The sequence below is a fragment of the Octopus sinensis genome, linkage group LG15, assembly GCF_006345805.1.
Source record: "Octopus sinensis linkage group LG15, ASM634580v1, whole genome shotgun sequence".
Classification (NCBI taxonomy): Eukaryota; Metazoa; Mollusca; class Cephalopoda; order Octopoda; family Octopodidae; genus Octopus; species Octopus sinensis.
Window position 1 is genome coordinate 52,321,148 of NC_043011.1, and position 25,840 is coordinate 52,346,987.

At 38.8% G+C, this 25,840-nt stretch overlaps 1 protein-coding gene across 4 annotated transcripts in view; it reads left to right on the top strand.

Annotated features, from left to right (window-relative positions):
- LOC115219640 (band 4.1-like protein 5) overlaps positions 1–25,840 on the top strand; it is a 263,963-nt gene that overhangs the window by 211,787 nt on the left and 26,336 nt on the right. For 3 of the 4 annotated variants that reach the window (XM_029789800.2, XM_029789798.2, XM_029789799.2), the window contains exons 6-13: positions 1,316–1,436; positions 5,248–5,335; positions 8,984–9,072; positions 10,924–10,993; positions 14,712–14,881; positions 17,294–17,446; positions 20,844–21,226; positions 24,781–24,975. In XM_029789800.2, the coding sequence (XP_029645660.1) occupies positions 1,316–1,436; positions 5,248–5,335; positions 8,984–9,072; positions 10,924–10,993; positions 14,712–14,881; positions 17,294–17,446; positions 20,844–21,226; positions 24,781–24,975 (1,269 nt within the window). The remainder of the gene's footprint in view (positions 1–1,315; positions 1,437–5,247; positions 5,336–8,983; positions 9,073–10,923; positions 10,994–14,711; positions 14,882–17,293; positions 17,447–20,843; positions 21,227–24,780; positions 24,976–25,840) is intronic. The other variant, XM_036509715.1, reaches the window with a different exon arrangement.

Genomic DNA, 25,840 nt, shown 5'->3' on the forward strand with positions numbered 1-25,840 from the left:
TGTTCACTTTAAGTATGGTGTCTGCTCTTTATAACAGCACATAACAAAGAAAGACAATATGTTTCTTTTTAATGATTGCTATGTTTAGTGAAATATGAGAGTTGTACAGTCTGCAAGAGTTTTTATTAAGTATCATAAATGTTACATCAATTATCTTGCTTCTGAAACGTAATAGAATAGTGTAATAGTTTTTTAAAAAGCCTCTACAGTGCAAGTTCAGGAATAAACTGTGAACAGAAGCACACCCAATGGTTTTGTGTGTGTGTGTGTCTGTCTGTCTGTCTTTAACATTTACTTGTTTCAGTCATTGGCCTGCGACCATGCTGGGGCACAACCTTTAAGTGTTTAGTCAAACAAATTGTCCCCGGCACTCGTTTTTAAACCTGATACTTATTCTGTTAGTCTCTTTTGCTGAACCACTAAGTTATAGGCCTATAAACAAACAAACACATCAAGCAGTGGTGGGGGACAAACACAAAGACACACACACATACAACAGGCTTCTTTCAGTTTCCATCTATCAAATCCACCTCACAGGGCTTTGACTAGCCTGAGGCTACAGCAGAAAACACTTGCCCAAGACTGAACCAAAAATCACACAGTTGAGAAGCCAGCTTCTTAACCACACAGCCCCACCTGCATATATGCTATTTACCTTTTGTTTCAATTCAAAAAAGTGTCTTCACAAGATAACATTGAAAGTGTTAGGTCCATTTCCACAGATATAACAATATATATATATATATATATTGGCCTGCTCGCTTAGCCAGCGGGGTGGCGTCATTTGAAGGCTAAAACAATGCGAACGCATTGTGACCAGCGATGTGTAACAACATCTGATGGTTTGGTCGGTCCCATGATCCCGTGATATATATATATATTAGATCATCGTTTTTAGCCTCCACCTTTCTATGCTCATGTGTGTTGGACAAATTTCTTGAAGTAGATTTCTATGGCTGGATGTTCTTCCTGTTTCTAACTCTCACCTGTCTCCAAGTAAATTGTTTTGAATTAATCAACAATTATCTTGTAGCTTCAGGATTTTGAAGATGCAACAGTTTATTTTTAGAATGACATTGTTGGGTAGGTGTGAGAGGCTGGATGTGGCCAGTTCCAACATAAAACAAGTGGAATATTTGGACCAGATATGGTCAGTTCAAATGCTAATGGGTTAACTGCTAAAGGATTAATAGCCATGGTGTGACAAATATTTTTGCAAAAGATTAGAAGTGAAATTCACCACTTGTATCCTCATTTATGACTACTTTTACACTCACACGTTTTCTAATTTGTAAACTCTACTCTTTTATTTCAGCTGAACTTGGGGACTTTGACCCTGAGGTCCACACACCAGGTTTCATATCTGAATTTCGTTTTGTACCCAACCAAACTGAAGAAATGGAGATAGAGATTTATAAACAATACCAAAATGTCGGGTAAGGATTTTAAAGTTTTCTGTTCGAAAGCATTCATGTTTATTTCCTTTAACATACAGGCCCGACTAATCAAGTACCATAAAGATCAGCTAACACTGTTATTTATTCTAGCAGGTCACATGTGACCTCATTGACATATTACTACCAGAAGCAGGACAAAATCTCAAAGAAATTCACATTTATCTAAAAGTGATCATTTCATCATTTTTTTTGTCAGTGACATGCAAAAGACACTTGTGCTGATGGCACATAAGAGGCACCTGTACCAGTGACATATGAAAGGCACTCTCTACACTTTGTGTAGTGGTTGGCATTAGGAAGGGCATCCATCTACAGAAACCAAGCCAAATCAGACTGGAACCTAATACAGCTCTCTGGCTTACCAGTTTCAATCAAACTGTCCAACTTATACCGGCATGGAAAACAGACACTAAATGATGATGACGATAATGATGATGATGGTCACCTAAAGATATCTAATTCCATTAGCATTTTGAGTGCTGAAAGATTAGTTACTGCTGTCCAGCTGTCCTTATAGTTATTTGGTCACTATGTTGACCAGTGGGTGCTTTAGTTTCTGCTACGACAAAACTAAAGCCTATTAAAGTGACCTATATACCACTAATTTAGACTTTTATACTTGACATTCATCTCTGTCTCTCTAATCACAAATTAGCACCTTTAATTAGTCTAAACATCTACACTTGGTACGAATTCTCTCCCACAAAATATCTTTCAGAAGAGCTGTAACAATGCATTGACATTTGAAGACCAATAATTGCTTATTGCGCCACTACCATCTTGGCTAACAATCAACTCACAGATAAAACCCTCATATTTTAATTATCTCAATTAGTCATTGCTAAAAGCCCCCAACATCCTCAATTACATATCACAGTGTATAGATGGCTTTATTTTTCTCCCACTTCTCTCTGAACTTAATTGCTTTCTGTCTTCATATTTGAAGTTCTGAGTTTATCTTCCTTCTATCTTTAACTTGTTTTAGTCATTGGACTGCAGCCATGCTGGGGTACTGCCTTAAAGAATTTTAGTCAAACAAAGCTTTTGTATAACATGATATTGCAAGGAGACTTTGTTTCCTTTTCTTTTTTTGTTCAAAGTCCATTAAACAGCTTGCTCTAGACAAAACATTAATCTGCACCCATTGGTATGACTACGGCTCAGAAGTTCAGGGGTTTCAGTCACTGCTGAGCCATCACTATTTCCATGTCTGTCTGACCTAGGGTGGTGGCACCTTTCAAAGGCCCCACTTATAGGTCAAATAGCAAAAGATGGTCCCAGGATGGTAGTATTTATGAAAGTCCCTGTTTATGAGCCAAATGATAGATATCCCAGGGTGGTAGTACCTATCAGAAGCCCCATTTATGCATCAAATAACAGATGGTCATATGGGCAAGGTATGTAGTACTTCAAAGAGGACTGGCCATCTAGACATGTGTCACATTGGCCCAACAATATGGTCATTCCTCCTGCTTAAGAGTTAAACTACATCGAAGAGGCCAAGGAACAGAAGAAAGAAGAAGAAAGAAGACATGCACTCAACACCAGATCTGAAGACACCTCTGAAAGTGGGGGCCCTGCCACGTCAAAATGGTAGAGGAGTAGGGGCTGAAACCGGATGTGGTTCCTCCTGATGATGTCTTGAGCTAACTGGATCCTATAAAGGAGCTGTTGTGGTAGCAGACCACGAAGCATGGTTGAAATTCCTCAGGCCCTATACGTCAAAAGTAAGTTTGGGAGAACAGGGGACTAGCAGAGAAATTTAAATAAACCAGCCAAAAGTAATAGTAAACCATTGTTGTAGCTTTTGCAAGAAAAATCCACAATCTTCAGACCTTGGGATGGAGGACCATAATTGCTGAGGCCTATAATCATAGCATATGAAGACAGAGAAAGATCAAGTGTCACTTAAAAACCAATGATGTGTCACTGCTGATATACTTGTCATAGGTTCACAATCATTAGACCATATCCTCTAACAGTGTCTCTTGATACTCAAACTGACCTTCACCTAGTGTATCAATCTCCAGTTAACTAATGAATTTTGTGTACTTTATATGCCCTTGTTGTCAAACTGACCAAGTTATATCTGGTCTCCAGCCCACCGCCTGCAATTCACTGTCACCTTAATGCCTTGTAAATGCTACACTCAGTCGTTACCTACTACAGCTATTTTTCTACATCATCCCCCTAAACCCCACATCATCCCTACCAACTATTTACTCTCTACAACTTCACCTTTCATCAAAACGTACCCTCTTTCAATTACTGTCTATTGACTCTTCACATTAGCACATGATCATAATTATGTAGGTAAGAAACGATTAGTTTGATCAACCTCATTAAATGTCGAGCACTTGGTTCATTAACTTACTGGTCCAATGAAGGCACATGGCTTAGTGGTTAGGGTATTCAGCTCACAACCGTAAGGTCATGAGTTCAATACCCAGCAGTGCAATGTGTCCTTCAGCAAGACATTTTATTTCATGTTGCTCCAGTCTACTCAGCTAGCAAAAATAAGTAGTATTTGTATTTCAAAGGGCCAGCCTTGTCACATCTTGTGTCATGTTGAATCTTCTTGAGAACTATGTTAAGGATATGCATATCTATGGAGTACTCAGCCACTTGCATGTTAATTTCATAAGTGAGCTGTTCTGTCGATCGGACCAACTGGAACTCTCATTGTTATAATCGATGGCGTGCCAGCAAGTTAACTTACTGGCCTAGGGAGGTGAAAAGCAGAGTGAACTCCAGTACGATTTCTTAAGCAATCTATAGGCATAGGAGTGGCTGTGTGGTAAATAGCTTGCTTACCAACCACATGGTTCCGGGTTCAGTCCCACTGCGTGGCACCTTGGGCAAGTGTCTTCTACTATAGCCTCGGGCCGACCAAAGCCTTGTGAGTGGATTTGGTAGACAGAAACTGAAAGAAGCCCGTCGTATATATATATATATATATATATATATATATATATATATATGTGCGTGTGTGTTTGTGTGTCTGTGTTTGTCCCCCTAGCATTGTTTGACAACCGATGCTGGTGTGTTTATGTCCCCGTCACTTAGCGGTTCGTTAAAAGAGACCGATAGAATAAGTACTGGGCTTACAAAGAATAAGTCCCGGGGTCGAGTTGCTCGATTAAAGGTGGTGCTCCAGCATGGCCGCAGTCAAATGACTGAAACAAGTGAAAGAGTAATCTAGAATGTATAAAGAGGGAACTAAATCCAAATGCTATAAACTGTTTATTTTGGTGTGCTCTCATTCCTCTTCCCCCTTCTCTTCTTTGTCTTTTAACTATTCCTGTTAAACCATCTAAAACTAAATCTTAACCATCCTAACAAACATCTACCTTTTAATGTTGGGTGGAGTTACATGGAGTTAAATGACATCCTGTCCAGCTCTGTATCAGCCCACCCTTAACTGTCTGTTATAGCTGTAATATAATATAGTTAGCTTGATTTATCTTCTAATAGCTTAGAAATTCTAAACAACTCTGCTTTCTTTCACCAACCAATGAACAAATTCTTCCATTGCTATTTCGGCTTTTGTAGTAAAAGCTATTTTTCCCTGATGAGACCAGAATAAGATGGAAGCATGTCCCAAGCTATCTCCTGTATTTGCTGGAAAAATATGAAATTTTTATTATCATTTCTTATAGTCACTGATCATTTGTTTCAAGGAGAAAATACTGCCTTCTCTCTAATATCTGTCTTTATTTCATCCTAGTCTAATAACGGCTTATCACTATTGTCTTTGATCTCTACCTTTTCCTCTTCTTCTTTCTTACAGTGGTTTAACTCCTGCCCAATCAGAGCTGGCTTACTTGAACAAAGCAAAATGGCTAGAACTGTATGGTGTTGATATGCACATTGTCATTGTAAGTAAATCTTTACCATTTATTTCTTTGGGAGAAAAGATGAAGGTGAGAGGAAGAATATTTACTCTTATGTCTATGTGTGGTGTTGGAGCAAACATGGTTAAGTTAAATCATTGTTGTCTTGACCCCCAGCTCAGCCTCAGTCCAGTAGATCTTTACTCAGCAGTATTCTGCTTCTGGATTTTGACTATATGGCTATTTATCAGATTCAGTCCCACCGTACAGTACTTTGAGCAAGTGTCTTTTAGTATTATCCTTAGACCAACCAATACTTTGTGAGTGAATTTGATAGGCAAAAACTGTGTGGAAGCCTGTCTTTGTGTGTTGTGTGTGTGTGTGTGTAATTGTGTTTGTATTTCACTGCTTGACAAGAGGTGTTGGTTTGTTTATACCCCTATAACTTAATGTTTCAGTAAAAAGAGACTAATAGAATAGTTCTTTAAAAAAAAAAAAAGATGAGTGGTCCTTCCCAAGCCAGAGACTTATAAGGCTAGATTTCCAGATTCTGTAGTGTATATATCTCTCCACCTGGACAGGATGCTAGTCCATTGCAGGATTACTCATTTTTTTCCAGCTGAGTGGACTAGAGCAACATGAAATGAAGCGTTTTGCTCAAGAACACAATGCAATGCTTCACACAGTCTAGGAATCGGAAAACCACAATCTTACAACTCTAACCACTAAACCAGTGCTTTTCAAACTTTTTGCTGGAGCGGAACCCCAAGAAAACATTTCACTGGCTCGAGGAACCCCTGTGCAATAATTTAATTGTCCTATGCACATATATCTGCACAGGAGAATTAAAAATTACTGTCGATTTTAGCATTTTTGTAACTTCTTGTGGAACCCATGGACTGTACTGGCGGAACCCTAAGGTTCCGCGGAACCCTGGTTGAAAACCACTGCACTAAACCATGTGCTTCCATGATAGAATAAGTACCAGACTGAAAATAAGCACTGAAGTTGATATGATAGACTAAACTGTTCGATGCAGTGCTCCAGCATGGCTGCAGTCCACTCACAAACAGAAGTAAAAAAAAATTTTAAAGTGTATTTAGAAACACATCATTCCAGTTTTGAGACATGTGTGTCCCAAGAAAGGGAATATGTCTTCAGCCTCTTGCTTAGCCTTTTCCTGATATGAGAAACTACTGTACCCAACCTTTGGTTTATTATTCTTTGTAATTGTTTGGAATTTATACTCCTCTGCCAATATTCATAATCCAGGAAAGTGAACCCAGATTTACCCATCGGAAAAATTACTGCAGCGTTGATCATACTAAGCAATCGTTGATGTTTATTACTACTTGATGTGGTTAACTGAAACCTGGAATATAGCTGAGAGCTATTATATGATATAGACTAAACTGTTCAATGCAGTGGTCCACAGTGACTGCCGTCCACTTACAAACACAAGTAAAAAAAATAATAATAATAGTGTATTCAGGAGCACATAATACGATTTTTAAGACCTAAGTAGTATTTAGCTGCTCTTTCTTGCAGGCTGAGTGACCACAACGAGAGACTGTTATTGATTCAAGTGTTGTGCAAGTTGACCTTGGTTTAGTAAGTTTATGCTCAGAGGCATCCCAGCTGTGACTACTCAGTCTTTTTTGGAGTATGTTCATGTACAATAGCTAATAGAAGACACTTGCCCTAGGTGCCACGCAGTGGGATTGAACCTGAAGCCATGTGATTGCGAAGCAAACTTCTTACCATACAGCCATGTCTGCACCTATTATATATACTCAGACATGTATACACATACATACATACATACATATCTATATATATATATATATATAAAGACAGACAAACGGATTAAGTCGATTACATCGACCCCAGTGCATAACTGGTATTTAACTTATCGACCCCGAAAGGATTAAAGGCAAAGTCGACCTCGGCGGAATTTGAACTCACAACGTAACGACAGACGAATTACGGCTACGCATTTCGCCCGGTGTGCTAACGTTTCTGCCAGCTCGCCACCTGTTTTAAACATACCCTCAGATAGCACTGTACTGTGTTGAACACATAGTCAGCGAAATATATAACGTAGTTCATGATTTCCAGGGATGGAAGGATAGTAGTTTAAACATTTATAAACACGAATCTGCATGATAAAGGCTGAACTGAGATTAAATAACAAATATAAATAAATATTAGGTACATCCAAGCATAGTTGTTTAGGTAAGAAGCTTGTTTTGCAATCCTGTGCTTCCAGATTCAATCCCAGGGTATGTCATCTTAAGCTTGCATCTTCTATTGTACTATGCACTGTTGGTGGAATTTGGTCAACAGAAATTCTACAGAAGCTTGTATGATGGTGGCATTTAGACCTAGCAGATGATGTTAAGATGAGGAGACACAAGCACACACAATCTCATATGTATGTATCTTAGGCATATAGTTAGATGTATGACTATAACTGTATGAGTTAGATAATTATTGTACACACACAGTCATATATATATATATATATATATATATGACTGTGTGTGTACAATAATTATCTACATGAAGCTCTTAACTCATACAGTTATAGTCATACATCTAACTATATGCCTAAGATACACACATATGAGATTGTGTGTGCTTGTGTCTCCTCATCTTAAAATCATCTGCTAGGTCTAAATGCCACCATCATACAAGCTTCTGTAGAATTTCTGTTGACCAAATTCCACCAACAGTGCATAGTACAATAGAAGATGCAAGCTTAAGATGACACACCCTGGGATTGAATCTGGAAGCACAGGATTGCAAAACAAGCTTCTTACCTAAACAACTATGCTTGGATGTACCTAATATTTATTTATATTTGTTATTTAATCTCAGTTCAGCCTTTATCATGCAGATTCGTGTTTATAAATGTTTAAACTACTACCCTTCCATCTCTGGAAATCATGAACTACATTATTTTTTTCACTGTCTATGTGTTCAACACAGTACAGTGCTATTTGAGGGTATGTTTAAAACAGGCGGCGAGCTGGCAGAACCGTTAGCACGCCGGGCGAAATGCGTTGCCGTAATTCGTCTGTCATTACGTTGTGAGTTCAAATTCCGCCGAGGTCGACTTTGCCTTTCATCCTTTCGGGGTCGATAAATTAAGTACCAGTTACGCACTGGGGTCGATGTAATCGACTTAGTACCTATGTCTGTCCTTGTTTGTCCCCTCTGTGTTTAGCCCCTTGTAGGTAATAAAGAAATAGGTATGTTTAAAACAGGTGGTGAGCTGGCAGAAACGTTAGCACGCCGGGCGAAATGCGTAGCCATAATTCGTCTGTCGTTACGTTGAGAGTTCAAATTCCGCCGAGGTCGACTTTGCCTTTCATCCTTTCGGGGTCGATAAGTTAAGTACCAGTTACGCACTGGGGTCGATGTAATCGACTTAATCTGTTTGTCTGTCTTTGTCCCTTCTATATTTAGCCCCTTGTGGGTAATAAAGAAATAGATATGTTTAAAACAGTAGAGTGCTATTTGACAGCCAAATTTCTTGCACATGATAGCTCTTTCATTGGCCTGTCTCTTTATTAGCAGTTGTAGTCTGGGGTAAATTAGTTTGGTTTATTAAACTGTATGTTATTAACCTCACAACTTCTAGCATTCACTGATTGTATGTTTTACTTCTGTACTCTGTCTCCATTTTAGGGCCGTGATGGTGTCTCTTATCAGCTTGGTTTAACACCAAGTGGAATTTTGGTATTTGAGAATGATGACAAAATAGGATTGTTCTTCTGGTAAGTTTACATTTATCCCTGACCTCAAAATAAAACAGTTCATGTCCTTGCAAATTATATCCTGTTAACTGAACACTAGAGGAAGAAGGAGTATTCGGGTACTTGATGGCTATTGTTTAATGTGAATACACGAATAAGTGCTCTATGAAACCATTTTTGTTTTATTTAATATCTGTACCATCAAATGTGAACTTGAAGCTCCTTCTTCATGCTCCAGGTTTTGGCTCCATAGAGGAGAAAGCCATCTATACATACTTTGAAGACAAAAATCAATAAGGCTGGCCTTCCTCATGGCATGTGTAGAAAACATTCTTCTCTGTAGAACTAAAACCTTGACCATGCCGAGTGGCTGTGTGGTAAGTAGCTTGCTTACCAACTACATGGTTCCAGGTTCAGTCCCACTGCGTGGCACATTGGGCAAGTGTCTTCTACTATAGCCTCGGGCCGACCAAAGCCTTGTGAGTGGATTTGGTAGACGGAAACTGAAAGAAGCCCATCGTATATATGTATATATACATATATATATGTGTGTGTGTGTTTGTGTGTCTGTGTTTGTCCCCCTAGCATTGCTTGACAACCGATGCTGGTGTATTTATGTCCCCGTTACTTAGCGGTTCGGCAAAAGAGACCGATAGAATAAGTACTGGGCTTACAAAGAATAAGTCCCGGGGTCGATTTGTTCGACTAAATGTGGTGTTCCAGCATGGCCGCAGTCAAATGACTGAAGCAAGTAAAAGAGTAAAGAGTAAATTATCTTGTTGGTATATGTACCAAGCTTCTTATGAAGGATCAAAACATCTCATGGCATGAGTACAAAACCTAAACAGGCGATTTAACCCTTTAGCATTTAAACCAGCCATATCTGGCCAAAATTTTCTTCTTGTTTAATGTTGAGACTAGCCAGGTCTGACCTCTCACACCTATCCTGCAATGTCATTCTACATATAAACAATAACATCCTCAAAATCTCAAAGATGTGAGATAATCCAGATTAAATCAAAACAATGTGAATAAATAAGCTGAACACTAAAGGGTTAAGGACTCATTCTACCCATCTTTACTATTGTAGCTTAATGCACTTTAGGCTTTGCTGGCCACTGCTATCTTATTGAACACTGCACCATATCAGATGTTATATTTTGGAAACTTCCACACCTTAATAGAGAACAAAGAACCACTCAACTACATTGATGTTATTGGGAGGAACACAAACAAGAAGCAGAAAACCTACCGAAGCTTAATAGGGGACGGTGATTTCTGGCACTATGGGGTGAAATGCACCTCAGTTGCAGCCTCTTGTTTTGTTTAATGCTATATTGTTTAATGTTGAGACTAGCCTGGTCTGACCTCTCACACCTATCCTGCAATGTAATTTCTACATATAAACAATAACATCCTCAAAATCTTGAGAAGGCGGCGAGCTGGCAGAAACGGTAGCACGCCGGGCGAAATGCGTAGCCGTATTTCGTCTGCCGTTACGTTCTGAGTTCAAATTCCGCCAAGGTTGACTTTGCCTTTCATCCTTTCGGGGTCGATAAATTAAGTACCAGTTACGCACTGGGGTCGATATAATCGACTGAATACCTTTGTCTGTCCTTGTTTGTCCCCTCTGTGTTTAGCCCCTTGTGGGTAGTAAAGAAATATATATTGAAATATTGAATGGTGGGTAACAAAGAGTTTGTCTGTAAAACATAGGGTTGGGCTGCATGATTTTTCGAAAACCATACAAGAGTTTCGCAATAAAATAAGTCTGAGAGTCACTGGTATAGATGTATGCATTGAGCACTCTGTCATTTCCTCTGTTGTAAACACTATGTAGCCTGTGTTTAAGTATTTGTCATGTTTTTGTAGGCCAAAGATCACATCACTGAACTTTAAGAATAAGAAACTAATCCTTGTTGTTGTGGAAGATGATGACAAGGTAAGTTTCCTTTTGGTTTTTGTATTTTTCTACAATCCCTTTAAGATGGTAGGGTGTAACTTGAGGGACACATAGCTGCTATTTCTAGCAAGTCAGGTGATCACATAGCTGCTCTCTCTCTCTCTCTCTCTCTCTCTGCCAGGCCATACAATACTACTGTGGAAGGTTTTGTTGATTAAATCATTCCTAGCATATGGCTGATACTTATGTTATAGCTGCATAGAAGGTAAAAGGCTAAGTGCTAAGTGAGCCCCAGCAAGATTTGAACTCAGAATGTTGAAGAACAAAGCTAAATAAAATTTAAGAAAAACAAACTCAAATCACTGAGCAAAATTACTCACTGGCTCCATCTACATAGAAAAGTAGTAGTTAAGTGTCAACATATTCAAGCATTTTGGCATGGTTATTTCATCATCGCTTGGCAAAAATAGTAACGTCTAAGCTTTCCTGATGATATCTAATAAGACAGAAACATGATCAGTTTTTAAGGTGGCAAGCTGGCAGAAACATTAGCACGCCGGACGAAATACTTAGCGGTATTTTGTCTGTCACTACATTCTGAGTTCAAATTCCGCCGAAGCCAACTTTGCCTTTCATCCTTTCGGGGTCAATGAAATAAGTACCAGTTATGCACTGGGGTCGATATAATCGGCTTGTTTGTCCTCCCTGTGTTTAGCCCCTTGTGGGTAGTAAAGAAATAGGTATTTCATCTGCCACTATGTTCTGAGTTCAAATTCCGCCAAAGCCGACTTTGCCTTTCATCCTTTCGGGGTCAATGAAATAAGTACCAGTTATGCACTGGGGTCGATGTAATCGGCTTAATCCGTTTGTCTGTCCTTGTTTGTCCTCTCTGTGTTTAGCCCCTTGTGAGTAGTAAAGAAATAAGTATTTCGTCTGCCACTACTTTCTGAGTTCAAATTCTCCTGAGGCCGACTTTGCCTTTCATCCTTTCGGGGTCGATAAAATAAGTACCAGTTATGCACTGGGGTCGATATAATCGACTTAATCCATTTGTCTGTTCTTGTTTGTCCCCTCTGTGTTTAGCCCCTTGTGGGTAGTAAAGAAATAGGTATTTCGTCTGCCACTACGTTCTGAGTTCAAATTCCGCCGAAGCCGACTTTGCCCTTCATCCTTTCGGGGTTGATAAATTAAGTACCAGTTATGCACTGGAGTCAATATAATCGACTTAATCTGTTTGTCTGTCCTTGTTTGTCCTCACTATGTGTAGCCCCTTGTGGGCAGTAAAGAAATAAGAAACATGATCAGTTATCTCTCATATGTATCAATATGATTGAAATAATTTCCATTTTGAACTATTGTCCTTTTTTCAAAGCATAATTAGTTTCACTTACCTTTCCATTGCTCCCTTTTGTTAAATATTTTAACATTAACTTAAATACCCTTCTGAACGACATTTTTGTCATTTCCTGTCACTCCACTGTCCAAAATTTCAGTAATGGTGATAATAATAATAATGATGATGATGATGATGGTTCCTAATATTGGCAGAAAGCCAAAAATTTTGAAGGACAATACAGTCAATTAAGTTTGTATTCTCATTTGATTGCTTCTTATATTATCAATCTCAGGCCAGATTTGAAGTTTTAGCATAGTGAGTCACAACTAAATCCTGTTAGGCATTTAGTCTGGCACTTGGCCATGTCAGCCAAATTAACACATACAGTTTAATGAGGATTATAATTAGTATTAATATTGTTATTAATTATAAACTAGATATGAATCAATTAATTTGTAGCTAATCTATCTGATTATGAGTCATTATTATTGTTGCAGTTATTATTATTATTATTATTATTATTATTATTATTATTATTATTATTATTATTATTATTATTAATAATAATAATAATAATAATAATAATAAAAAAACTAACAGAATTGTTAGAGCACCAGGTAAAATGCTGAGCTGCATTTCTTGCTGTTCTGTACATTTTGAGTTCAAATTCCACCGAGGTCAACTTTACCTTTTGTCTCTCAGGTCCAATGAAATAATTACCAGTTGAGCACTGGGGTTGATGTAATCAATTAGCCCCCTCTTCCAAAATTTCAGGCCTTGTACCTATAGTAGAAAAGATTATTGTTGTTTTTTGCAAACTGGCAGAATCATAAGAGTGTCAAACAAAATACTTAGTGGTATTTCTTCTAATTCTTTATGTTCTGAGTTCAAATTCCAGCAAGGTTGGCTTTGCCTTTTATCATTCCAAGGTCAGTAAAATTAAGTACATGTTAAGCACTGAGATTAATGTAATTGACTTGCTTCCTCTCCTCAAAATTACTAGTGTTGTGCCAAAATTAGGAAAGAATTTCATCATCATCATCATCATTTAACGTCCGCTTTCCATGTTAGCATGGGTTGGACGATTTGACTGAGGATTGGCGAACCAGATGGCTGCACCAGGCTCCAATCTGATCTGGCAGACTTTCTAAAGATGGATGCCCTTCCTAATGCCAACCACTCCGAGAGTGTAGTAGGTGCTTTTACGTGCCACCGGCACGAGGGCCAATCTGGCGGTACTGGCAACGGCCACACTCAAATAGTGTTTTTTACGTACCACCTGCACAGGAGTCAATCCAGCGGAACTGGCAATGACCTCACTCAAATGTTTTTTCACGTGCCAGTAAGGCGACGCTGGTAATGATCATGCTCAAACAGTGCTTTTTACGTGCCACCAGCACAGAAGCCAGACAGCTGCTCTGGCAGTGATCCTGCTCAGATGGAGCTGTTAGTGCTCGACTGGCACAGGTGCCACTCATCGAATTTATTATTATTATTTGAATTAACCTTTTGAATCTTTCCAATGTTAACTTTACTTTTTATCCCTTCAAGATTGATAAGCTAAAGTATCGGTAAAATACTGGGATCAATGGTATTAACTAGTAAAGTACCAGGCTTTATTTGGTTCCAACTCCTTACGTTTTGAGTTCAAGTTCCATCCGGGTCAGCTTTACTTTTCATTTCTCTCTGAGTTGATGAAATAAAATACCAGTCAAGTACTGGGGTTGATGGCATTGACCAATCCACTCTCTTCAAAACTGCTGGCCTTGTTACTGGAAGGATGCTGGACTATCAGAATCACTAGAACCAGTACCAAGCTAATTCACCACAACTATTTATATATATGTGTGTGTGTGTGTGTATATATATATAAAGGCGGCGAGCTGGCAGAAACGTTAGCACGCCGGGCGAAATGCGTAGCCGTATTTCGTCTGTCGTTACATTCTGAGTTCAAATTCCGCCGAGGTCGACTTTGCCTTTCATCCTTTCGGGGTCGATAAATTAAGTACCAGTTTCGCACTGGGGTCGATGTAATCGACTTAATCCCTTTGTCTGTCTTTGTTTGTCCCCCTCTATGTTTAGCCCCTTGTGGGTAGTAAAGAAATATATATATATATGTATATATATATGTGTGTATGTATGTATGTATGTATATATGTGTGTGTGTATGTATGTATGTATATATATGTGTGTATGTATGTATATATATGTGTGTATATATGTGTGTATGTGTATATATATGTATGTGTATATATATGTATGTATATATATATGTATGTATATATATATGTATGTATATGATTATATATATATGTATATATGTATATAATATATATATATATAGAGAGAGAGAGAGATACATGCATGCATACATACATAATCACCTTCTCTTTTTGTCTCTTCCACTTGTGACCACAACAGGGCAATGAACAGGAACACACCTTCTTGTTTCGCCTGCAAGACCGCAAAGCATGTAAGCATCTATGGAAGTGTGCGGTGGAACATCATGCCTTCTTCCGACTGAAGAAACCCCTAAAAGGAGCCAATGCAAGGCAGAACTTCTTTAGAATGGGATCACGTTTTCGATACAGGTCAGTATCTGTTTTTCTTTTATTCCTTTATGTGATCCAGCCCAAATGCTGTGGCTATGCTGGAATTTAAATCTTCATTCAGAATTAAAGAAAAAAAAATCTTTTCAAACTGAAATTCACAAGTGTCATGTAGAGCAAGTTAACCCTTTGCTGTTATTTGAGTCCAAGTATGAACTATCAACAAATGTATGCTACTGTTCGTTCATTGAAATTATGTCTGGGTTTTTTGGGGGGGTTTTTTCCATGATAGTATGAGTTAGACAAATACATATTATTGAGTCACTGTTTTATAGTCAGATGCCCTTCCAGAGCTACTGGAAGATTTCTTGACTGGGAAATGTCAGAAATATCACTGTCCATAGCTCAAGACATGGGGAATGTAAGTATTCACACAGATCCACTTGCATGCCCCCCCCCCACACACACACACAAACACATACAGGGTTTTGTACAAATTGTCTCCAAATTCACTAACAAGGCATAGTTGGCTCTGGGAGTATAACAAAATACCCTTCTCCAAGGTGCTGCACTGTGGGACTGGACCCCAAACTACATGGTTACAAAGTTAACTTCCTAACTACACAACTATGCCTTTGATGTATCTCAGGAAATATCAAATCATATTCATCTTATCTATGTTGCCTTTAGGAAACTATTTAAAAGACTTTTCCATTATGATGGAATTAAGGCATGTACTACAGTGATGATTTACAAAGTAATGGTTTTCAAAACCAAGTTTCATCTCTTTTGCAGATGTGAAGCATCCTATCTTTTAATTAGCGACACACTGAGCAGCAGTGATTAAAATAAACTCGTGTATACTTATATTTAACACATGTGTGTACATTCAAATGTAAAACCATTTTGCTGTGGAGATTGTTTCTGCTGATGTCATCCATAGCCCAGTTTGGTGTTTTCACACATACTGTCTTCTTAGGAAAATTTCTCTCTCAAAATAGTTTCCACTTCTCTCAAAATAGTCTTTCCACATTTGAGTGTACACATGTGTGTTAAACATAAATATACACAGGTGGTGTTTGATTTGAAGGAGGTTTCATTGTTATTTCTTGCAAAACAAGTAACTGCTTAGTAATTCTTATTAGCATAGAATTGATGTTATTAATAATAATAACATTGAAATTGTGCATACAAGTAATAATAATGATGGTTTCATGGCCGTTTGCCAGCTCTATCTGGCCCCCATGTTGGTGGCATGTAAAAGCACCATCCGTTCGTGTCCATTGCCAGCCTCGCCTGGCCCCCGTGCCAGTGACACGTAAAAGCACCATCCGTTCGTGGCCGTTTGCCAGCTTTGTCTGGCACCTGTGCGGGTGGCACGTAAAAAGCACCCACTACACTCACGGAGTGGTTGGCTTTCGGAAGGGCATCCAGCTGTAGAAACACTGCCAGATCTGACTAGGCCTGATGAAGCCTTCCAGCTTCACAGACCCCAGTTGAACCGTCCAACTCATGCTAGCATGGAAAACGGATGCTAAATGGTGATGATGATGATAATGGTTACTCCCATGGATTTCAAAATGAGTGTTTGAAGGAGAGGATTTAAAAACAAAAAAAAAAAGACAAAGAAAAATCAACCTTAAGAATAAAAGAAACTGTATATTGTGATAGATGTGTTAATGTAATTTGAGTCCAGGTATGGACTTTGCTATGAAATCACGCTGGGGACTCTGATGATTTTGATTTTGCCTGGGATTGGTCAAAAGTGTCGATTGCAGGATATAATTCTCTTATTGTTGTTTCTTCAACTCAAACTGTTTTGATGCATCATAACACATTTTACATATATACACATACATACATACATACATATATATATATATATATATGCACATATATATATATATATATATATATATATATATATATACCGGAGTAAACACATAAATGTGAAACAAAACTGTCCAACGAACGGGAACATGAAACTCCGAGTAACAGGTTTTGTTGAATTTCTGCTGCTTTTAAATAAAGTATATATATATATATATATATATATATATATATATATATACCCACACACACACACACACATATATACAAATATATAAAAAGACAACACTCATCATTATATTAGATTATACATACATTTTAACACTTTACAGTATACCTACATATATACATAATTCTATGCATCAATCTAAAACAACAGGATTACTAAAGGAAGACTGGAATTTAAGAGATGAGAAAACCTAAAGGTCTCATGATATTCATTGAAGGATTTTATTTCAGATATTCTCATTTTAAAAATCATCTCCGGATAATTGTTGAGAGGGTGTTGGTGTTGCATTGGCAGAGGTTTGTGTTCTCTGAGTAACTCTTGTTATTATTATTATCATTATTATTATTATTTCTTTCCTCTGATTACTCATTGTTTACTTCTTGTCCTATTAACAGTGGCTACACAGAATACCAGACGGCTGCCATCAATCGAGCTCGACGTGGTGTCAAGTTCGAGAGGAGAGCAAGTCAAAGGTACTCAAGACGGCCAACATTTGAGAGACAGGAGAAGGAAGAGGAGATGCTACGACGTAATGCCGAGTCTAGAAAGTACGTAATATTGAAACTACAGCAGTTGTTTATTTGTATTTTGATTTTTACCACTTAATCAAGGACAGGATGAGAGTTTATTTTTTTCTGTGGAGCTTCCAAGGTCAATGAGAAGAAGGGAGCAAATTATCCTTAAACAGTGACCTGCCTGCAAATGCTTGCTACAAATTGGACTTCTCTAAAATACCTGAGGACCAGGGTGTAGTGTTAAACCAGGCAGCAGATAAATCCACCATGTTATGGATTCAGACTGTAATACCACAAAATACCTTGTCTGATGTTCTAACAGTTCCACCAATCTACTGCCATGGACTGATACTATATTTTTAGACCCCTAAATGATGAAAGACAAAGTTGACCTCTGGGATTTGAACTCAGAACACAGAATACTAGAACCAAAACTGCAAAGCATTTTACCTTATGCTCTAACGACTCTGCTAGTTCTCCACCTGCTACTGCTGTTGGTGTTGTTTAACCCTTGGTCAGCCTTTGTCAAGTGGACATAAGAGCTAGTCTTTTTTTATTTTCTTCAAGCGTCTTGGCACATGCATGGCTGTGTGGTAAGAAATGTGCTTCCTAACCACATGGTTCTGGATTCAATTCTCCTGGGTGACACCTTGGGCAAGTGTCTTCTACTCTAGACCTGGGCAACAGGAAGGACATCCATATGTAGAAAATCTGCCTCAAAAAAATTTCATCCGACCCATTGCAAGCATGGAAAAGTGGACATTCAATCAATGATTCTTCTGATGATATTGTACCTAGAACGACATTATCCATTATGGCCTTCCTTTCTTTTTTAGTTTTAAGATGATAGAGTGCGTGGTGTAGGTGATTTGGTCACTATTTTTAGCGAATTGAGCAGCCATGTAAAACAGGCTAGAGTAACTTTTTTCAAGAAGTATGACTCATCATCAGGCAGGCTTTATCACTAAAAAAATTCAAGGTAATTTTTCACACAGGAGTGGCTGTGTTGTAAGTAGCTTGTTTACTAACCACATGGTTCCGGGTTCAGTCCCACTGCGTGGCACCTTGGGCAAGTGTCTTCTACTATAGCCTCGGGCTGACCAAAGCCTTGTGAGTGGATTTGGTAGACGGAAACTGAAAGAAGCCTGTCATATATATATATATGCGTGTTTGTGTGTCTGTGTTTGTCCCCCTAGCATTGCTTGACAACCAATGCTGGTGTGTTTATGTCCCCGTTACTTAGCGGTTCAGCAAAAGAGACCGATAGAATAAGTACTGGGCTTACAAAAGAATAAGTCCCAGGGTCGAGTTTGCTCGATTAAAGGCGTTGCTCCAGCATGGCCGCAGTCAAATGGCTGAAACAAGTAAAAGAGTAAAAGAGAGAGACAGAGTATTAGGTGTATTAATTACTTGTTAATTAATTATGTAGGGTTTCTGCTAATTTGAGTCGTTAGATTTTGGCAAGTATTTATTGCAGTTTGCAGTTATTTACAAAATAGTAGGCCTCACAGAGGAGATAACAAGGGACCAAGACTACTGGCAGTTTGCTGTGCTTGAGAAGACAAGCCAAGCTGAGTAAAATCATAGCTTTCCATACATACAGGTATGGCTTCAACATCCCTCACTAAGTTAAGAGATCCTAGTGTTTTTATTTTTTTGGAAATTGTAGTTAAGATACCCGTGCCGGTGACACGTAAAAAGCATCGTCCGAATGTGGCTGATGCCAGCGCTGCCTGACTGGCATCCGTGTTGGTGACACATAAAAAGCACCAACCGATCATGGCCGTTTGCCAGCCTTCTTTGGCCCCTATGCCGGTGGCACGTAAAAAGCATCCACTACACTCACGGAGTGCTTGGCGTTAGGAAGGGCATCCAGCTGTAGAAACACTGCCAGATCAGACTGGAGCCTGGTGCAGCCTCCTGGTTTCCCAGACCCCGGTCGAACCATCCAACCCATGCTAGCATGGAAAACGGATGTTAAATGATGATGATGATATTTGTCAAATTTGGGTCAGTTTGTCTTCATGACCTGTTCTGTCAATCCCACTCGATGAACCCACCTTTGGTCTCAATAACAATCTCCAGGAGACCTTAGAATCAACAACAGGCCTTCATCACTATCACCTGTTTTAGGCTCTTGAAGGCCATGGTAATCCTGGTGCATTCCTCACTCAGCTGAGAGAGCTTAGTCTTGTGGGCTCATGGGTGCTGGTGCCACATAAAAGCATTCAGTACACCCTGTTAAGTGGTTGGTGTTAGGAAGGGCATCCAGCCATAGAAACCACACCAAAATAGATTACTAGAGCCCAGGCAGCTCTCCAGCTGGCCAATTCCTGTCAAACCAGCATGGAGATCAGGCGTTAAATGACGATGTTGACTTGTCCATTGAGATGTTGTGTGTCTTGACCAAGGTTACATTATATGCCCCTGGGAATGTGGTCATAGCTATTGATATCATCTGGGAATTTTAATACCACCATCAACACTATTAATTTGGACATCTGTAACTCTTGGGTGGTAATGATGGAGGTGGCTGAAGTGAGGATGAGGAAATTGGCAGTGATGGCAGTGGTGTTAGTGGTTATGGTGGCGATGATGACAATGATGATGGAGGGGGTTTCATGATATGTATTCAAGAATTATGCTTACAACAGCCTTTACTACAGAAGGAAATCAAAGACATTACTGACATCTTTAACAATGAAACAATGTTATGAAGTTTAATAAATTCATGCATCATAACAAAAATAAGAATATACATAAAACAGAATTTCAATAGATCGCGAATTTCAATTGGTGGTGAGCTGGCAGAATCGTTAACATGCTGGGTGAAATGCTTAACGGTATTTCGTCTGCCACTATGTTCTGAGTTCAAATTCCGCCGAGGTTGACTTTGCCTTTCATCCTTTCGGGGTCGATAAATTAAATACCAGTTACGCACTAGGGTCGATATAATCTACTTAATCTCTTTGTCTGTCCTTGTTTGTCCACTCTATGTTTAGCCCCTTGTGGGCAATAAAGAAATAAGAATTTCAATAGATCCCATTAGTAAATATCAGGGATTTTTACCTATGGACCACTTTGATTATTATTTTACTCTACTGGACTCTCATAGCCTTTTGATGTTTAAAAAAATTCAATTATATTTTTATAATCAAATATTATTGGGAATTGTATAAAAATTTGTTAGAATATTTTGTGTTTTGTAGAAATATGACCCATTTATTGTACATTAAATTTTAAAAACTAGTTTATATGAATGAACATGCACACACATATACACACATACACATATTCTTGCATCAGTCACCAAAGGAAACAAAAAGAGTCAGCCTTCTAAATTCTTTATTTTTCTACAATTCGCTTGCTTTTTCTATTCAATATTTTTATTAATTCCTTTTTTTTTCTCTCTGTCACTCCATCTTTTCAGACAAGTACAGAGAGGACAAGACTTTGATGGTGAGACCAGGACAAAAGGAAGCCAAGAATCTCTGCTTGATTCATCTTCTCACTCAATGGTGACAACATTGACACAATCCCCAAAACAGAGACCTGCTAGTAAGGTCACCAATTCCAAAAGTTCTAACATCAGTAATGGTAACGTTGCAACCACAGTCACACCTGACCGGCTGTCACCTGCTCCGGCCTCTGCTTTAGAACGTCTCGACTCCCTTATAAAAGGGGTCCCACCTACTAACTCTTGTCATCCACCTAAAGAGGATATCTCCCCTCCTCCCACTGCTAAAGTTACTATGAAGAAAAAACCACAAATGCCAGAATACACTGAAGAAAAACCTGAAGTCTCATTACGAGGTGAGAATTGGTTTTGCAAATTTTTTTGTTTTTGATAATCCATTATTGTCTTCCTCCTCCTTTTCTCTTTCTTCACTTTTTTTCTTTTTTCTTCTGTTTCTTCTCTGCCCCCTCTTCCATCTTTTTTTGCCTTTTCCCTTCTTTCTCGTCTTTCTTTTTCTTTCATTCATTTTTCTTTCTTTCATTCTTCTCTTTTCTTTTTTCTTTCCCTCCTCACTTCTTTTCCTCTTCTTCACTCTTCCTTTTCTCCCTCTGCCTCTTCTTTCTTCCCCTCCTCCAACTGTTACCATATCTTTTTTGTTATTGTCAGATAACAGTGTATTTAGGACTACATTATCTAATTTGTCATTCCTTTATCTTAAGACCATAAAGGTGTGATTTAATGGCGATTGAGCTATTATTTTTAGCACATCAAGCATCTGTGCAGAAGCTCTCATCTTGAACCATGGTTAGTGATAGTTGTTATTCTTGTTTAACCCCAGGCTGGTCCTAACTAGCCCCATTATATCAAGGTCACCTTAACCACATTACAAGCCCCCAGGAAAATCAAATGCACTTGGCTCTACAGTGTTTATTTATTGACAGCAAGCCACAGCATACACTGGCAGAAACGTTAGCACACCAGGCGGTATTTCATCTGCTGTTACGTTCTGAGTTCAAATTCCACCAAGGTCGACTTTGCCTTTCATCCTTTCGGGGTTGATAAATTAAGTACCAGTTACATATTGGCATCGATGTAATCGACTTAATCCTTTTGTTTGTCCTTGTTTGTCCCCTCCGTGTTTAGCCCCTTGTGGGCAATAAAGAAATAAGATTGGTCCCTTAGACTTCCAAGAGCATCAGGCAACTGCCCAGTGTCCCCATATCTTAAGATGACATTGCATTGAATTCTCTGTTTTGATTAGATATGGTGTGTCCAAGGTGAAGGTGTGTGGTTAAGTGATCAGGGCATTTAGGCTCAAAATTGTAAGGTCTTGAGTTTGATGCCTGGTGGTATGTGGGGATCTTTGTGGTTTTCATCACTGTCTACAATTTTGTTCCAATTGTCTTCAGATTTGGTATATTGATTAAGTTTTGTATGCTAATTATGAAAAGGAAATTCATTTTCCCTATAAGTCCATAATTAAAAAGTAATTAGCCTTTACAATTTGCAAAATTTGGGTATTTTAACCAATCAGAAGCAAGTATTTTACATGTCACCATGGCAAAAATTTCCATTTCCATAGTAACCAAAGCAAAGAAGCACCATGTGTTGCATAGCTGATTGCGAGGAACTGTTTCCATAGAAACCAAAGATGCTGTGCATGTGCACAAGGCGGAGAAGGAGATATGAGAAAGATGATTTATTTTATAAAATCCTAGTTTAATGTTTTGACATGCTGATGCCCCCCTCCCCGCTGGTGATGGAAGAGACAGCAAACATGCTGTTTTCTGATTGGCTGAAAATTCTGAAAATTACCAAATTTTAAATACCTGTAACATTTTTGCAAATCTTTTTTTAGAATAAATGAATAACAAATTCGGATTCATTGTCAAAAATTACATCTTTATGATAATAATAATAATAATAAATGCCCCCTTTTAAAGCCTAGCCAGGCTCATGGGCCCAGTTTCCCAGTTTCAATGGCGTATGTGTTCCCCAGCTGGATGGGACGCCAGTCCATCGCAGCGTTACTCATTTTTGCCAGCTGAGTAGACTGGAGCAACGTGAAATGAAGTGTTTTGCTCAAGAGCACAACGTGTCGCCCGGTCCAGGAATCGAAACCACAATCTTACAATCATGATTGCTGACACCCTAACCACTAAGCCACGCACCTCCACACATCATTATGATACATTAAAAAATTTTTTTGAAGATAATTGTAAATAGTGACAAAAACCAAAAAGATACGTATATTGTGTCCTTGAGCAAGACACTTTATTTCACATTGCTCCAGTCCAATCAGCTGGCTTAAAATGAATTGTACCGATAATTCAAATGGGCCAACTTTGTCACATCCTGTGTCATACTGAATGTCTCTGAGAACTATGTTAAGAGTATGCTTGTCTGCTGAGTGCTCTGCCACTTGCATGTTATTTCAAGAGCAGACTGTTCCATTGATTGGATCAACTTTAGAACACTTGTTGTTGTAACCAACAGAACGCTGGTAGTAGGTGTATGCAGAACTATAATATGTTATGTGCTCTTTCTTTGTAAGATGGTAGAATGTTATTTGGAAAAGATTTTGCTGCTCTTTCTAGTAGGTCAAGCAACCATATAAAGTCTTCCCGTTTGACAGAGTTTATATCAGTTACATTTATGTATTTTAGAAGTGTAGGTCACAAACAGAAGAGAGGGAGTGAGAGAGAGAGAGACCAGAGGAGGTAGTTGTTGAGAGGAAGACACAGAATGTTCTCAATAGATAATGTGTGAAATAAAAGGAGAGAGAGAGAAAAGCAGCTTTTGAGAGAAAGAGAGTGAGATTAAGAGAGAGAGAGGAGGAGGGGAAAGAAAGAGACCAGCTGTTAATGTGTAGGTGGAAGTCATATTAAAAGTCTAGTTGTGTCAAGTAAGGGTAAGATAAAAACAAAATCAGGGAAAGAGGGCAGGAGAGCATGAGTTTATAAGAGAGAGAGGGGAGAAAAAGTAAAGGGAAAGCATAAGGTTATGAGAGAGAGAGAGAAAAGTATAAAAGTTGTTTCAGAGGAAGAAAGCATCTAAGCATCATGACAAAAGGAGAAAGGGTGTAAAAGATAGGAAAAAAATACGAGATATAATGATGAGGTCAAATAACAATTATACAACAAACATGTATGGCTCCTATGAGTTCAACAAGAGAAAACCTTTAGCATTCAGAGGCAGATTTTCTACAACTGGATACTTTGCATGTTACCAACCCTTACCTGTTTCCAAGGATTGCTAGACATATTTTTGCAACCTATCAGAAATGAATTACACTGCGCGCACACACACGCACACTCACACACACACACACACACACAACACACAACAGTGACCCCAATACTTATTTTTTAAACTTGGTACTTATTCTATTGATCACTTTTGCTGAAACGCTAAGTTACATAGATGTAAACAAGCCAAACATCAGTTGTTAACTGTTAGGGAGGAGGCATACTCACAGACATATATGCGCATATACATACACACATCCATACAATGAGCTTCTGCGCAGTTTCTGTCTACCAAATCCACTCACAAGGCATTGCTTGGTCAGGGGCTTTAGTAGAGAACACTTGCCCAAGATGTCATGCAATAGGATTGACCCTTAAACCTTCATACAGCCATGTTTACACCTAATAAATTTTTTTAAATACTCAAATTTTTTCCAGTCCAAAATTTACAGCCAAAAAAAGCTAGGTTGGTTTTGGAGACAACTTTGGAGGACCAAAAATTCCATGTGAAATGAAGCAGGAATTGGAAAGATAGTGACGATGCTTGGATGTTTACACTACATTTTTGCTCTACACACTACATTGATTATTTTCCTAAATAACAGTAAATGTATTTGAGCCATAATTGTTCATAGTCAAACACTGTCTGTCTGTCTTTTCAGATGCTTCAGAGATTGCTGCTTCTAAAATAAAAACTATTGAACAACCCACTCCAGTGCTACATATCATGAACAATTTAAACGAAATGAAAAACAATCAGGAGAAAGTAACGGCCAAGACAGCTCTTCCGATTCCTTCTGACCAAATGAAGTGCAACATCTTAAAGGCTAAACAACTTGAAGAACAAGCTCATTCAGGTTAGTCAGTGTTTGGCTTCTTTTGTTGATAGCACTAACAACAAACAGGGAATGGGCAAACAAAAGTGGAGCCTTGCTATGGTGAGTTCAATTGCATGGCAGCTGTATGATATACAGTGTTGCCTTTGTTGCCTCTATTTCAAGCAGACCTGCACACAATGCAGCAGTGGATCATGGACTGGCAACTCAAGCTGGCTGTGGACAAATGCACCACCATGCATTTTGGGAGGAGAAACCCAGCGTCCACTTACTCCCTCCACAACACTAATCTCAAAAAGTCTTCGTGTGAACGTGACCTGGGTGTTATTGTCGACAGCGATTTGCGTTGGACAAAACACATCGCTAAAATTGCCAAGAAGGCTGAGGGTGCCTTGGCATCACTCACCAAGTCCTTTGGGAGCCGCTCTCCGGCTATCTATCTGCGGCTTTATATAGCTATGGTACGACCTCACCTGGAATTTGCATCACCGATCTGGAACCCCTATCTTGCCCAGGATATTAATCGTCTGGAAGCTGTTCAGCGACGTGCAACCAAAAGAATACCCTCCATCATTTTCCATATTCTGAGCGCCTTACTTCCCTAGGCATGGACACATTGAAACTCCAAAGTCTGGCAGCTGACTTGGCAGACACCCATAAAATTATTAACCAACTTACAAACAATAACTCTGAGCACCTTTTCAAACTCCACCTGTCTAACACCCGTGGACATGTTTACAAAGTCAGAAAACAGCACAGCTCTCATGACTTTCGGAAACATTTTTTCACACTAAGAGTTGCTGAAGCATGGAACAAACTGCTGGCATCAGTTGTTAGTTGTCGGAGCACTGCATCCTTCAAAACTTCCATGCTTCCTGAGATTCGC